The sequence below is a fragment of the Malus domestica genome, chromosome 02, assembly GCF_042453785.1.
Source record: "Malus domestica chromosome 02, GDT2T_hap1".
Classification (NCBI taxonomy): Eukaryota; Viridiplantae; Streptophyta; class Magnoliopsida; order Rosales; family Rosaceae; genus Malus; species Malus domestica.
The window spans coordinates 32,062,912-32,078,107 of NC_091662.1; the positions used below are offsets into that span (position 1 = coordinate 32,062,912).

Sequence of the window (15,196 nt, forward strand, 5' to 3'; positions counted from 1 at the left end):
ACGAATGTGATTTGAGGATTCCCGAGATCATTACAAAGAGGATCCACCAAGGATCCTGACTCCCCAAATCTATCAATTATTTCCACCTTCGATCAAAAGACATTTTGGCCTGAAATGGGCTTCGTGGGCCAGTTAGGGCAATATTAGAGTGAGTCAGGTTCGTCACATTTGATTTACACATTGTTGCACACTAAATAAGGGCAACTTATATACTACCACAGTTTAGTAGTAAATCTCTTGATTCAGTAAGTGTTAGATTTTATATTCGACTCATGTAAATGGCTAATTCAAACCCAACACCTCTTAAAATATAATAGAGACTTACCTAAAATAGTGGTGATAGATTGACAGATGTAACCCAAGCCAATTTTATAACAGTTTCCCTCTAATCTCTCCCATATCCTCCAATCCCTCAATTATGACCATTTGTCTTTTGTTTGTGGATTTGGAATGAAATTGAGCTAGCACCCTTGTTTCTTGTTAATCGTTCTCACATTCAAAACAAAACACCATAATTTTCATAAAGTGAGCACCACATGTAGGGCTTTAATATGCTCGAAACAATTCGAATCGGCTTTTTTTGCTCATCTAAGCTTGATTTTCAATGAAATGAGTTCAAATCAAACAAAATAATAGACCCGTTAATGAAATAAGTCGATATAGAGCTTTGCTATGTTTAGCTCATAAAGCTAGTGATCTGCTCGTATCTTTTTATCAAATAGCTTGAATTTGGTTCAAACTCGACTTGTTTGTTAAAGCTTGGCTCATAAGTGTACCTTATCTCTATTACAAAACGGTCCATATCATTGACTATTGGAAATTGAAAGACTCAAAAATTGCCATGTCATAGAGTCGTTGATGGTGGCTATTGGATTGTTGCAGCGAGCCCCACGATAATAGAAGTTGTTGACCCACTCCCCAACTTCACGCGTGCATTGCATGCTCCATGCACAAAAAAATAAAACCATGTGGTTGGCGTATGTTGACATTAGCTATGCTAGAAGTCGCAAGGTCGGACTTAAGTTGCTCAGGCGTTTGGGCAAGCTTCACATGGCCTACCACTTACCATCTTCTTTTAAGCTCATTGGAGCATTTTTTTGGTTTGGAGGGAAACTTCAAGGCCCTTGCCTTGCCTCACATTAGAACTCAATAAACTTTAGAGCAAGTCCACCCATTGGTTGAAGGTAAGGGCAAAGGCCCTAAAGTTGCCTCACTAAACCCAAAAAATTACTACAGTTGGCCTAAAAGAAGAGGGTAAATGGTGGGACATGTGAAGCCTGCCGAAACTCCTATGCAACTTATGACTGCCCTTGCACCATTTGGCAAGGCTAATGTCAACATACGTTATCCATGTGTTTTAATTTTTTTTTTTTTTTTTTTTTTGTGTGTGTCTTGCGCGTGCAATGATGCGTGAACTTGGCGAGTGGACCGACAACTTCTGCTATCGTGTGGCTCGTTACAACAATTCAAGACAACAATAAATGATGGGTCATGTGAAGCCCGCCCAGTGGGCAAGGCTGACATCAGCATGATGTCAACCACGTGGTTTATTTATTTTTTTTTTTTTTGTCTGGCATAAGCAATGTACACGTGAATTCTGCCAGTGGTCCGACAACTTCAGCTGTCTTGGGCCCGCACCCTTGCACCATTTGGCAAGGCTAATGTCAACATACATCAGCCACATGATTGAATTTTTTTTTTTTTGTCTGGCATGTGCAATGCATGCATGAACTTGGCGAGTGAACTAACAAACTTTGCTATCGTGTGGCTCGTTGCAACAATCCAACATGTCAATAAGTGGTGGGCCATGTAAAGCCGGCCCAGTAAGCAAGGCAGACATTAGCATGACGTCAACCACATGGTTTATTTTTTTTTTGTGTTTGGCATATGCAATGTACACGTGAACTATGCTAGTGGCCCGATAACTTTAGTTGTCTTCGGCCCGCCACAGTCTAACAATAAATAACCACCAACAGCTTTATGATGTGGCAAGCTATGAGTCGTTGGATTCTAATAGCTGAATGTTCTGGACGTTGGATTTCCAATGGTAATTTTTTTTTTAAAGTTACATTTGTGTCGCATGGAATTTTCAGGTGAGTCGGAATTCAGATGAGTATAAAATCAACGGCCAGGATTAATCCAACGACAAAACAATTAAAATTTGAAAAAATTAGGATTTTTTTTTGTTATTCTATAAAAACCCAACCATCTTCTTCATATCGACATCACAACTCAATAATTATTTTTACTATGACCATCTATATTTGTTTCCACTTTCCAAATCATTTTTTTTTTTCAACAAAAACATGACTGAGAAGGCAATTTGGTCGATTGGCAAAGACGTTATTTTGCTTGAGGGTTGGTTGAGATGAGTAGGGAGAATGGATGAGGCTTGGCGTGAGTATATGTGGTGGTTTGAAGGGTTTTTACGGAGAAATATGAGGAAACCAAAAGATTGGATAAAGGACACGTTGCACTATAAAAATGGTCAAGAATCTAATAAAAAAAATGAGCGGATATTAGTATTGGATAATGACACGTAGCATGACGAGAGTGGTTGAAAATCTAATAAAAAATCTAAGGCGAACATGACACGTAACATCTGACTGCATTTTCCAGCTGAAATGGAATATTACTATTGAAATTGCATTATACATAGGGGTGGTTCGGTATGGGATCCCATACCGAAACCTTTGTCCCGATTCCCAAACCAAAAATTTCGGGAATCCCAATTTCAATACCGATCCCAAACCAAATTTTCGGGAATCCCAATTTTCGGGAATCCCGAAATAGTTTCGGGATTTCGGGACAAATCGGGAATCCCGAAATGATTTTGGGCTTTTGGGCTTTTGGACTAAAATATTATGTTTTTGGGCTAAAATTGAACCTTTTAACACTTTTGGGTTGCAATCTGCTAAGAAGCCCGTTGCAATATGTGCCAATTGCAAGTTATGTCAATTTAAATGTAGATGCTACAATTGCAAGACTTTGCCAATCTGGATTCAAATGTAGATGCTACAATTGCAAGACTCTGTCGATTTAAATCATTCATACAGAAATATGTGCAACTATTGAAGCCTTCATTTTCTATGGACTCTATCGATCTAAATATATATTTAAAAATTAAATAATATATATTTTTTTTTCGGTTTGGTTTGGGAATACCGAAATCCCAAAAACTTGAGACCGATTCCCGTACCGAAACTTCAGGATCGGTTCGGTATTGGGTACCGAAATTTTCGGGAATTTCGGTTTGGGATTTTTTCGGTTTGGTTTCGGAAATTTTTCGGTTTGGTTTGGGATTTTTGGGATTTTTTTCCAGCCCTAATTATACATCCACAATAGCCCTAAGAAGACATGTTCCCAAGCGGATACTTGGCATGTCCCCCTCTTCCAAGCCCGTCACAAGGAAAACGAAAACCAAGATTTGCTTTGTGAATATCAATCACCTTGCCCTTGTCTTTGCCCTTATCTAACAGGTGGAAGTGCACAAAGGTAAGTACTATTCAGAGTGAATAATAAGGGAAGTTAAATGCCTTACCATTGCCCTCCCTAAACTGATGGAACTACTCTTAACGAGCCAACTAATAATGTGTGTGGTGAGTCACAACTTTACCTCTCTTTTTTTTTGTGAAACTTGTTCGTAAACTTTTTTTGGTGATGGTAGAGCGACCATCTTTTGAGACCATATTTGTAAACCACATGATATGACGGTTGATGGTTTGATTCTTTCTACTAATCATTAAAAATGGAATCTAACCATCATCTATCACATCATTTAATTTACAAAATATGGTCTAAAAAGATGGAACAAATGACCCAGTTAAAGATTTAATTTTTTCTCAGGTAGCAGTTTTTTATTAGTTCATCGATCGTAATCAATGGCTCTTGTGAGAGCAGCTCAAGGAACCTCCTCTGATTTAGACACTCGTTGGTGATTAGTTTACCCTCTCGCACTGGAGAGCATGGAAGTCGTTGTGAGTGCAGTTGAGCAAAACAAGACTGCAAAACAATTGAAATAGTCATTAGCCTGTGAGGACTTGTTTGGCTATTTCTTGAGACTTCGAACTGCTCGGATAAGCCTGAATGAGGTTTAGGTGGTGATGATGGAATGCGAGATTCGTATTTAGCAAATGATGTTATGTCCATCCGGGTAGTTGTCATCACGGATTTAGCTTCATCACATTTGGTGAAGTAGTCGGTCGCTATGATCATCATGCCTCTGTCCCAGTACCAAGAGACATTGGTCCCACCATGTCGATCTTGTCCTCAAGTTAGTTATTTCTGGAAAAAGAAAAAAAGAAAAAAAAAGAGAGAGTTTACAGCTTTATTCCGCAGCAAAAGCTTATCAAAATTTGGTGTACAATAAGGTATTTATATGGAAAATGCGGTAGGACAAAATTATCCCAAAAATATTTTTATTAAATAATATCTTGGAATTGTCTTATAGAATACTTGATTGGATTTATTGTAATTTTGACTTGATTAAGCTGTCTTCAATAGAGAAAGCTTTAAAGATATGATTTTGTTATTAATCATATATTTAATATCTTTGACTTATTTTACCATCATGGGCATGAGAGCTTGAAGAAGTCGCAATAAGCAGCTTAGGTCTTCTTGATGGTTGAACTGCATGTATAACAAATGTGAACCTCACGCCATTTGATGAGGGCATTCTAGTCTCTTATGAGTAGTTAGCTCCAAAGTTTTCTTTATTATTTTTTGCATTTTTTTTCTTAATATATATAAATCAGTTCTAATTTACATTTTTTTTAGTAAGCATTGGATAAAAAACAACACAAATAATGAAGTTGTATTGGGTCTGTCTTTTGCTTTTTTTGGTCAAAGATAATTAAGTTGTATTGGGTCTCTGTCTTCAATTATACAAAAAGAAAAAATCATTTCAAAAGATGTCAAATCCTAAATATAATGTCATGTAGTCAAATTTAAAGGTAGGAGCAAACTCCAAACGATTGTAGATTGGCATATGAGTTTTCATACGTCAAATTTGACATATGAGAAAAAATGATGTCAAATCATTTTTAATTATTTTATTGTGAGAATCCATTAATTGGACCAGGATCCTCTCCTGAGCTAAGGATGAGGATCCTCCTCATCAATTGATGTGGACCGTTGAATGAAAATTAAACGGCTACAAACAGAGAGGTCCCCTTTAAAGTTATAATAATTGTAGCCGTTGGATTTTCATCCAACGGCCCACATCCCTTGATGAGGAGGATCCTCATCCTTAGCTCAGGAGAGGATCCTAGTCCCCATTAATGCACCAATTATAGACCTTGAAATTTTATTTTAATTGGTTTCTTTTTAAAGTGAGTTATACAAATATCATTTATAACAAAAAATCATATCGGGTGGAAAAAAAAAAAAATATGACATTGCCACACTAGCCATTAAATTAACATTTGACATTTATTTTTTTAACATTTCTATTAGAAATGCTTTAAGACGCGTTTTCATTTTCTTGACTAAAAAGCCCCAATTAATAACAATTGCTTTGAATAAAACAACCCAACTAATTTTGCTTTGACTAAAACGAGTCAACTACAAAAAGATCAGACGAGTTTTCATTTGCAAATTTTCCAGGAAGTAGATAGGAATGAGCCACGTGATTTATTTATTTATTTTTATTTTTTGTCTGGCATGTGCAATGAACGCGTGAACTTAACAACTTCTTATCGTGCGGCTCGTTGCAACAATCTAACATGTCGGTAAGTGGTGGGCCATGTAAAGCCCATTCAGTGGGCAAGGTTGACATTAGCATGACATCAACCACGTGGTTTTTTTTTTTTTTGGTGTCTGACATATGCAATGTACACGTGAACTCTGTCAGTGGCACGATAACTTTAGCTGTCTTCGGCCCGCCACAATTAGGGATGGACAAATACTCATTGGTTATGGGTAACTGCGGTTACCCATCCATTTAAATTAAATGGTTACGGTTATGGGTAACCATTTAGATAAATAAACGGTTATGGGTATAAGTCATTGGATTCTAATAGCAGAATGTTCTGGACGTTGGATTTCCAATGATATTTTTTTTTTTTAAAGTTACATTTGTGTCGCATGGCATTTTCAGGTGAGTCGGAATTCAGATGAGTATAAAATCAAGAACCATGATTAATCCAATGACAAAACAATTAATTGAAAAAATTAGGATTTTTTTTGTTATTCTATAAAAACCCAACCATCTTTTCCATATCGACATCACAACTCAATAATTATTTTTACTATGACCATCTATATTTGTTTCCACTTTCCAAATCTATTTTTTTTTTAACAAAAACATGACTGAGAAGGCAATTTGGTCGAGATTGGCAAAGACGTTATTTTGCTTGAGGGTTGGTTGAGATGAGTAGGGAGAATGGAGGAGGCTTGGTGTCGGTGTATGTGGTGGTTTAAAGGGTTTTTACGGAGAAATATGAGGAAACCATAAGATTGGATAAATGACACGTTGCACTATAAAAATGGTTAAGAATCTAATAAAAAAAAATGAGTGGATATAAGTATTGGATAATGACAAGTAGTAAGGCAAGTACTATTCAGAGTGACTCACAACTTTACCTCATATTTTTTGTGAAACTTGTTCGTATACTTTTTTTGGTGATGCTAGAGCGATCATCTTTTGAGATCATATTTGTAAACCACATGATGTGACGGTTGATGGTTTGATTCTTTCTACTAACATTAAAATTGGAATCTAACCATCATTTATCACATCATTTAGTTTACAAAATATGATCTAAAAAGATAGAACGAATGACCCATTTAAAGATTTAAAATTTTCATTTGCTTGACTAAAACGCCCCAATTAACAATAATAATTGCTTTGACTAGAACGACCCAAGTGACTTTGCTTTGAATAAAACGAGTCAATTACAAAAAGATCAGACGCGTTTTCACTTGCAATTTTTCCAGGAAGTAGATAGGAATGAGCCAACTAATTAGAGCCTTAAATATTTCCCTGGCAAAGACACAGCATTTATTTTGTTTCTTCATCGATCGTAAACTATGGCGCTTGTGAGAGCAGCTCGAGGAACATCCTCCGATTCCAACACTCATTGGGGTTACCGTTACGATGTTTTCTTGAGTTTCAGAGGCGAAGACACTCGCAGGACTTTTACCGACCACCTCTACACAGCCTTGAACAACAAAGGATTTCTCACCTTCCGAGATGACGACGAACTTGAGAGAGGAGAAGATATCAAGCCAGGACTACAGAAAGCAATCCGGCAATCAAAAACGTCTGTTGTCGTGTTTTCGAAAGATTACGCGTCATCCGGATGGTGCCTTGATGAGCTTGTCATGATCCTTGAACGCAAGAGGACTACCTCGGACCATGTAGTATTACCAGTCTTCTACGATGTCGATCCATCCCATGCGAGGAAGCAGACGGGAAGCATCGGAAAAGCATTTGCAAGTCACGAGAAAACTCAGTCGCCGAATAAGGTGCGGGGATGGAGGGAGGCACTTGCAGAGCTTGCTGATCTAGCAGGGATGGTCTTATCAAATCAAGCTGATGGGTAACTTTCATTTGCTCTCTTTTATCTTTCTAGTGTCAATATTGGAAGGTTAATTTATTTTTAACCAACAATTTGTTTTGCCTTCTTTTTTCACATGAACAATTTGTTCTTGTCTCTCTAAACCCATGTGTTCTACAGGTCTCGAGTTCGAATCCCCTCTCAGTTTAAAATAGTTTGGTTATCTAGACTTGACCTCTGTGTATACAATAATTCTTTTTCTAAAAGTGCATATAATAACTTTCATAATTTCGTTTTCCCTTGTTTCATATTGTCAACAAAGTTTCATTTTTATTTTTAACTAATTAAGATATGCTGTCAAAATAATGTGTAAGTTTAGCATCCTTCCAGTTGTTACCTTTGTAACTTTCTTAGGTACACAACATGTTTGATTTATATTTCTTTTCTTTTTTTTCAAATTCGTAGGTACGAGTCAAAGTTTATCACAAAAATTGTCAAGGTGATTGGTGACAAGCTAATTCGCATGCCCTTGGGTGTTGAATCCAACTTGATTGGAATCCAATCTCGAGTCAAACACATCAATTTATGGTTACAAGATGGATCAACTGATGTTGGTATAGTTGCTGTGCATGGGATGTCTGGAATAGGGAAGACAACAATTGCTAAATATGTTTACAATTCAAATTTTACAAGTTTTGAAGGGAGCAGCTTTGTTGAAAATATCAGAGAAACGGCAAGTCAACCGAACGGGTTAGTTCAAATGCAAATGCAACTTCTTTATGATATTTTGAAGGGGAAGAAGGAGAAAGTGCACAACGTCAGTGAAGGAATAAGTAAGATTGTAAGAGCCATAAGCTCTAGAAGGGTTCTTCTTGTTCTTGACGATGTAGACCATAAGGACCAATTAGATGCAGTACTACGGATGAAAGATCGGTTTTATCCCGGAAGTAAAATAATCATAACAACAAGGCATGAAAGGTTGCTAAAGGCGCACCAAGTTACTAAGGTCCACGAAGTTGAAACTTTGGATTACGATGAATCGTTGGAGCTCTTAAGCTGGCATGCGTTTGGCCAGGACCATCCGCCTGAAGGTTACATGGAATATTCAAAAAAGCTAGTGCAACATACTGGAGGACTTCCATTAGCTCTTCAAGTTTTGGGTTCTTCTCTGTTAGGTGAAAGTGTGGGTGTGTGGGAAAGTGCATTGGAGAAGCTAAAAGTTATTCCTAACGGCGAAATCATGAATAAACTAAGAATAAGCTATGACAGTTTACAAGATGACCATGACCGGAAATTATTCCTCCACATTGCTTGTTTCCTAATAGGAAGGGACAAAAACTACGTTGTTAGAATACTAGATGGATGTGATTTCTATACAACTGTTGGCATTCAAAATCTCATTGATAGATGCTTGGTGAAAATTGATACAGACAACAAGGTGAACATGCACGATCTGATTCGTGATATGGGAAGAGAAATAGTTCGCCTAGAATCAGAAGAGCCTGAGAAACGTAGTAGACTATGGCGTCGTAAGGATTCCTTCCAAGTACTGAGGGAAAAGACTGTAAGTAGAAACATGCCTTTTAGATATATATATATATATATATATATGTTTTTCTCTTGTGAAAATTATCCATATTAATGTTGTTCCCTTTTTTTCTTTAGGGTACAGAAACAATCCAAGGTATTGTCCTGGACATGCATTCGCATCCTGCAAACGGTCCAATAAACACAAATGAGACAGTCTTTGAAACCAATGCATTTGAAAGGATGCACAAATTACAACTACTCCATCTTAGACGTGTACGGCTAGAGGGATATTACGCAAATTTCCCTACAGGATTAAGATGGTTGTGTTGGCCTGAATTTCCTTTGGATTCTATACCCATTGATTTTCCTTTGGAGTGCCTAATTGTTCTTGAAATGCAATTTAGTAACTTGACACAAGTCTACAAAGGAACAAAAGTATGTTACTTTACGCATCTCAATTCATTTTCCTTCTTTTGCTTTTTTAAGTTTTGATTCGTTGACTAATTTCATATGTTAGAATTAACTCCCACAAATTTTGTTTCTCTGTTTTTTTTCTTTATTTTAATTTTTTTTCCTGCAGTTTCTTCCTTCATTGAAGATCCTTGATGTGAGCCATTCTCATGGCCTTAGACAAACCGTGGACTTCTCATACTGCCCCAATCTAGAGGAATTGATTCTTGTAGATTGCGAAAGCCTGCTTGATGTTCATGAATCCATTGGAAACCTAGAGAGACTTGTGTACTTGAATATGGAGGATTGCAAGAATCTTAGGATGCTTCCTAACATGTGCATGCTAAAATCACTAGAAACACTCAATTTATCTGGTTGCTCAAATCTTGATGAGATGATGAAGAAGATGGAATCTGTGAAAGCTCTCGAAACAGATGGTATTCTAAGTGAATTACGGCCTGGTACAAGTTCGAGTATCTTGACTTATTTGCCATGTTCTTTAGTAAAGTTAAACCTTAGTAGGTGCAATCTTTCTGATGATGCCTTTGCTATGGATTTAAGTAATCTATCCTCGTTGCAACAACTATATTTAGAGGATAATCCAATTTCTAGCCTACCTGTTTTCATCAAAGGTTTGAGGAGGCTCCGTTGTCTCTCTTTATCGAGATGTAAGAGGCTCGAATCACTTGTGGGGTTGCCGAAAATTGGACTCCTTTGTGTAAATGGTTGCATATCATTAAAAACTATAACATATCAAGCCAATGAGTTGAGAGCATTGACCTATGAGGGTGAGAACAACAATGTAATTGAGTGGGAGTACTATCACAAGTTAGAACCTATTGGCAGAGTTGATGTGGAAATGATGAAACTTTTGAGCTTGCACAACTAGGAAATGAGGAAAAGTTTCGGCTTGCAAAATTTTAAACGTGTTGATTGGATTTGGAGTCCCGTTCAGGTGCCTCTCTCTCTCTCTCTCTCTCTCTCTCTCTTATCGGAAAGAGTTGCCTAATAAAGTCGTTTCCGTGCCATGTACACAGGGACTGCATCAACATGGTATATACAGCACATTTTTTGCTGGGAATGAGGTTCCTGGCCGGTTCAGCTATAAAAGTACCAAGTCCTCAATTTCTTTTATTGTGCCTTTTCTTACAAGTCACAAAATTCGAGGCTTGAACATCTTTGCTATCCATGAAAACCATAACCATGCATACGTAAGTTTGGGACATTCGGGTCGTGATCCAGTAATGAATATTGAAGTGAGTAACAAGAGCAAGGGTATGAAATGGATCTATGGCCCACGATTATACCGTGGTCGAGGAAATAGAGGAGGAGATTTGACATGGTTGAGCCATTGGAAAACGGACAATCAGACAATAATATTAGAATGTGGAGATGAAGTGGTTGTTTCCGTCATGACGACGAGACCTGATAAGTTTATTCGGGTAAAGGAGTTCGGGGTTGAGCTTGTGCAAGAGCACCAAGACAAGATGAGTACCCAACACAACACCACTCCAGATCCTAATGATCCATTTGTCATCGGTGGAGATTTGTCACCGCTGGAGCACATATCAGGAAGATACTTCTTATCCTGGTTCGATGAAGCAGAAATGAAAAATGTTGATTTCTGTAGGCCGAAATGGTTGAATACCCTCATCATGGAGTCAGGTAAATTATGCTCCATTAAAGCACTTAGGGGTCTCCCCGTATTCATTTCATTTTTCTCTAAATTTTCTGTTATTTGTATGTTTTTCAGACAAAGAAGAAGAGCAACAGAACGATGTTGATCACAAAATTGCAGCAGCGAGGGATAGAGGCAATAACTGCCATCTGGGAGGATGGAGGGGGCTAGTCACTGCTGCCGTCTTCTTTCTCACGCTAACTCTGATCGTTCGGCCCCCCATCTCTCAGAAAAAGAAGCGACAGTAGTCAAAAAGCCCTCCATGAGTTTTTAATTTTTACTAGACCTTGTCTTCAAGATGTTTTCTGCTTTCAAACACAAGACTTGGAGTTCATAACTAAGCCGTGTTAACCGCTTGGGATATGAAAGACCATTGCTATTAGATATCAAGTTCAAATGTCTTCAGCATCATCAAATATTGTGTACATTATGGCATTAGCGTTACGAAATTTTTCTTCCCTGCCACTGATTGCTTACGACCTCATGCAACCCAAGACATACACATGGTTGTATGCGAGTTGTAAATAACAATTGCAGATGACAATTGCAGAAATCTTTAAGATTTTGGGGGGGAAAGATTTCGGCACGGGGGAAATCTTTAAGATGTTGCAAATGACATTTGCAGAAATACAATTCCAGAAACAATCAAAATTTCAGAAATCCCAAATTTTCACAAACCTAAAAATCAACCACAGATGAAAATAATTCGAGTCCTATAAATCAAACCCTAGAAATTGTCAGCGGCGGCGCCCTAACGACGCCTCTCCATGAACGTGGCTTCTCGTCGTAAGAATTCCAGGCGAGGATCTGCGACGGTGAAACCGAGACCGAGAGACTTGGTCCAATTTAGACTTGAGAGAGAGAGAGGGAGAATCAAAGTGTATGAATGGTGTGGGTGGTAGATTTGCGAGTCGGGCAAGGAATTGGATGGAGTGGTACTCCTGGGAGGACTGAGGAGGAGGCTAGTCGAGAGAGAGAGATTCGGGTTTGGGCGGAGAAGAGCGAAGAAAAGTGGAGAGAGAAACAGAATGAAGACAAGCGACTCAAGAGAGTTTTAATTATAAATGAATGATCAACCAAATCTAACAGCCTATAATAATTAGAATTGTATATTTAATAATATAATTTGATTATTAATTATTATAATCTAATTTTCGGTTCGGGACGGGATTATCGAAAGAAAGCATAAATTTTTTGGAATCGGATACCGAACGGTTCAAAAAATTTTGTTCGAAACGTTTTCGGTATGCTTTTGAGATTTGTTCGGTTCAGTTTGGAAATTTCGGGATTTTATTCCACCCAATACCAGCGGACTGTATAAAGTGGCGTGGCATCCCAAGAGTCTTTCTTCTTAGCATTTCTCATTTGAGTGCATTCAGCATTGCAAAATGGGGTTCAGATGTCTTGACTGTGTAGTCAAACTTGGATTTGAAAGGATTTTAAAATATTTTAAAATTCTAATGTAGTCAATTAAAAGATTTTAAAGGGTTGTAGAATCCATTAAAATCTAGATGTAGTCAATTAAAAGATTTTAAAGGATTTTAAAATCCATCTAAATTTAAGTGTATTAAAAAAATTAAGATTTTAAAAGATTTTAAAAAGTTGTGGATTTTGTGAGATTTTGAAAGCAAAAAGTATATATAACCAAAACTAAAAAAAATCCAACCTCACCTCCTAGGATTTCAAATTCTTTAAAATCCATATGAATTTTGTAAGAGTCTTTAATCATCTTAAATCCTATCAAATCTATCACTTTTAAAATCCTTTAAAATCCTTTAAAATCTTAGTTTGACTACACCCCTTAGACCATCTCCAATGGTTTGGCTAAAAGCCAAATATTTTAGCCCGAAAAATTTAGTTTTTAGCCCAGAAACAGCAGTTTTTCTGTTCTAACCGTTCTAGCCTAAAATTTTAGCCCGGGATTATTAAAAAATAAATTTAGGCTATTTTTTTCTTAAATTAATTTTTTTTAAAATAAATAAATATATAGACTATCGTAAATTAATTTTATAAATATTTTAATAAAAAAAAATTTTAATTCCGATAAATATTTTCACTCGGTTCGGTGGAGCCCACACCGATTTATGGGCTAAATTCTAAGGGAAATTTGAACTTGATTTAGCATTTAGCATTTAGCCCAAATTTTCCCCGAGTGAGTTTGCGTGGAAATTTTGGAAGGTAATTTGGGAGAATAAATGTGAGTATTCCATCGGGCCTGGAAGACAAAAGGGAGGAGGAAGAACTATCCGATCCGAGCATGGAAGAATTTGACAAGAAGGTATCAATCACAGACCCAATGGAAGACGAAAGTGTGGCATCTAAAACAAAAACCGTCGGTTTGCTCCGCGAGTTCCTCGGAATTCAGCAGCGGAGGGCGGAGGCCTACGCCAAGCTGAAACGAGGGTTTGGGGAGTATATAGAGTCGTCGCCGCCGTCGTCGGGAGTAGATGCGGAGTTGGCGTACCAGCAAGTTTGCAGTGAGGTGACGCTCGAATTCAACGAGTGCTCGAAGCAAGTTCTTCGGATCGAATCGCTGTTCCTCAACGATCCCGATTTCTCCCGGATTGATTTAGCCCATCTCCTCAGAGCTGTTCAGACCCACGAGAAGCAGAAACTGAATTTGGTAATTTAATTCATCATATCCTTCCAGTTTTGTTTAATTTAATTTAATTTTCTGTTTAATTCATATTATCATGTGTAATTGCCGCTCAAATAATTTGGCCAGGCTTTGCTTTGTTGGTATCAAGTTAATTAGATGCTTATAGCCTTATAGTTATAGAACAACTAGATAAAGAACCCCATGATCCACGTAAAGGGCTCGTAGCTCAAGCAGTTAAGAACGATTACTCAAGGTCTTGTGTGCGAATTCCCCTCCTCTAATATTTCTTGTATAAATAGAAATGAAGAAAAAGGAACAATCTTTGGTGCACTTCTGCTACTGTGAGCAATGTTTGTACTTATATTGTTTGTTGCAAGATTTGTCTCCATTGTTTTCTGACATGAAGCATACTGGTTGTTTTTGTGTTTTAAAGACGGTGACAATTCAGGTGTTGAAGAGGGCTGGTAGACCCTCAGAGCGTCTGGTGAGTCATGAAAATTGCAGATTTAACAGACCAATGGAGCATGAGTGCGTGCATCTCCACGAGATAACAGAAGCTGCCGGAACTGAAGAAGCAGAAGCGAATGCCCAGTATGATAATGATCTCAAGGAGGCCATTAGAGGGGTGCAGGATGCTGTGACCGCTATAAATGAGCATTTGGAAGAAGTCAGATATGAAATTGCTGCCCTTGAAACCGAGTAGTGGAAACTCACATGTTTCATCATGTAGGTATACTTTTCTCGGTACTGACAACTATAGTCTGAAACTCTGAAAATTAACCAGACATACACTTGGTGCATATAAAATATGATCTAGGAATAGTGGAGGATATTTGAAAACTTTGTAAAGTAATGATGAATGAGGATAGATTGACGCTTTCTCGATTGTTTTAATAACAGTATTTATGTCTTTGCTCAGTGAAATGTATATACTTCCTCGTGTGCAGCACATACGAAGTTCAAGCTACAAACTGTTTAATTTTCCGAGTGCCATACATGAATGTTCTGAATCTATGCTTTCTTCTGTTCTTCCAAATGTTGCAGGTAATGGGAAGAAACGTAGCAGTTACTTATGTTCCAAGAATTGAGCTATCATAGCACAAAAGACCAACGTTCTTTGCAATTGCATGTATGCAAAACACCACTTTTGTATCGGGAAACAGTGGAGGAGTGGATGTTGGTCGTACCATTGATATTTTGTGTTCAACTTATAAACAATCTAATTTCTCTTTTACTTGGTTCATTGCTTAGCTAACCTCTTTCTTCACATTATTTATAGACCTATGTGTCGACCTGTCCGCTAAACTTGTATAGAGCTGCCAATTTTCTTTATGAACTTTAATTTTAGCCGATTAATCCCCTGAACTTTTATAAATAGCCAATGCCCCCCATGACGTTAGATTGTGAAATTTTTTTTATCCAATTTTCCATCCATCATGC

The 15,196-nt window shown here is 37.5% G+C and overlaps 2 protein-coding genes across 4 annotated transcripts; both read left to right on the forward strand.

The window, feature by feature from the left end:
- Positions 1-5,527: 5,527 nt before the first annotated feature.
- LOC103437103 (TMV resistance protein N-like) lies at positions 5,528-11,622 on the forward strand. The gene is made up of 7 exons (XM_070809858.1): positions 5,528-5,557; positions 6,910-7,541; positions 7,965-9,063; positions 9,165-9,464; positions 9,610-10,434; positions 10,517-11,144; positions 11,233-11,622. The coding sequence occupies exons 2-5, from the start codon at positions 7,030-7,032 to the stop codon at positions 10,366-10,368; spliced, it is 2,670 nt and encodes an 889-aa protein (XP_070665959.1). The 5' UTR covers positions 5,528-5,557; positions 6,910-7,029; the 3' UTR covers positions 10,369-10,434; positions 10,517-11,144; positions 11,233-11,622.
- On the forward strand, positions 11,315-14,999 carry LOC103409057 (uncharacterized). 3 transcript variants are annotated; one of them, XM_070809869.1, is made up of 4 exons: positions 11,315-12,567; positions 13,336-13,780; positions 14,190-14,482; positions 14,801-14,999. In XM_070809869.1, exons 2-3 carry the CDS (start codon positions 13,415-13,417, stop codon positions 14,457-14,459), a joined length of 636 nt encoding a protein of 211 aa, XP_070665970.1. In that variant the 5' UTR covers positions 11,315-12,567; positions 13,336-13,414; the 3' UTR covers positions 14,460-14,482; positions 14,801-14,999. The 3 variants fall into 3 exon arrangements, with proteins under 3 accessions (XP_070665970.1, XP_008346101.2, XP_008346108.2); XM_008347879.4 differs by having other exon boundaries at positions 12,477-12,567; positions 14,190-14,486; XM_008347886.4 differs by lacking the exon at positions 11,315-12,567 and having other exon boundaries at positions 13,278-13,780.
- Positions 15,000-15,196: the final 197 nt, after the last annotated feature.

Bases quoted from the DNA above. Each gene is read 5' to 3' on its own strand.
- LOC103437103 (XM_070809858.1), top strand. From the start codon at position 7,030: ATGGCGCTTGTGAGAGCAGCTCGAGGAACATCCTCCGATTCCAACACT. The intron at 9,064-9,164 runs GTAAGTAGAAAC...TTTTTTCTTTAG, and splicing joins AAGTACTGAGGGAAAAGACT to GGTACAGAAACAATCCAAGG. The intron at 9,465-9,609 runs GTATGTTACTTT...TTTTTCCTGCAG, and splicing joins AAGTCTACAAAGGAACAAAA to TTTCTTCCTTCATTGAAGAT.
- LOC103409057 (XM_070809869.1), top strand. From the start codon at position 13,415: ATGGAAGAATTTGACAAGAAGGTATCAATCACAGACCCAATGGAAGAC. The intron at 13,781-14,189 runs GTAATTTAATTC...TGTGTTTTAAAG, and splicing joins AGAAGCAGAAACTGAATTTG to ACGGTGACAATTCAGGTGTT.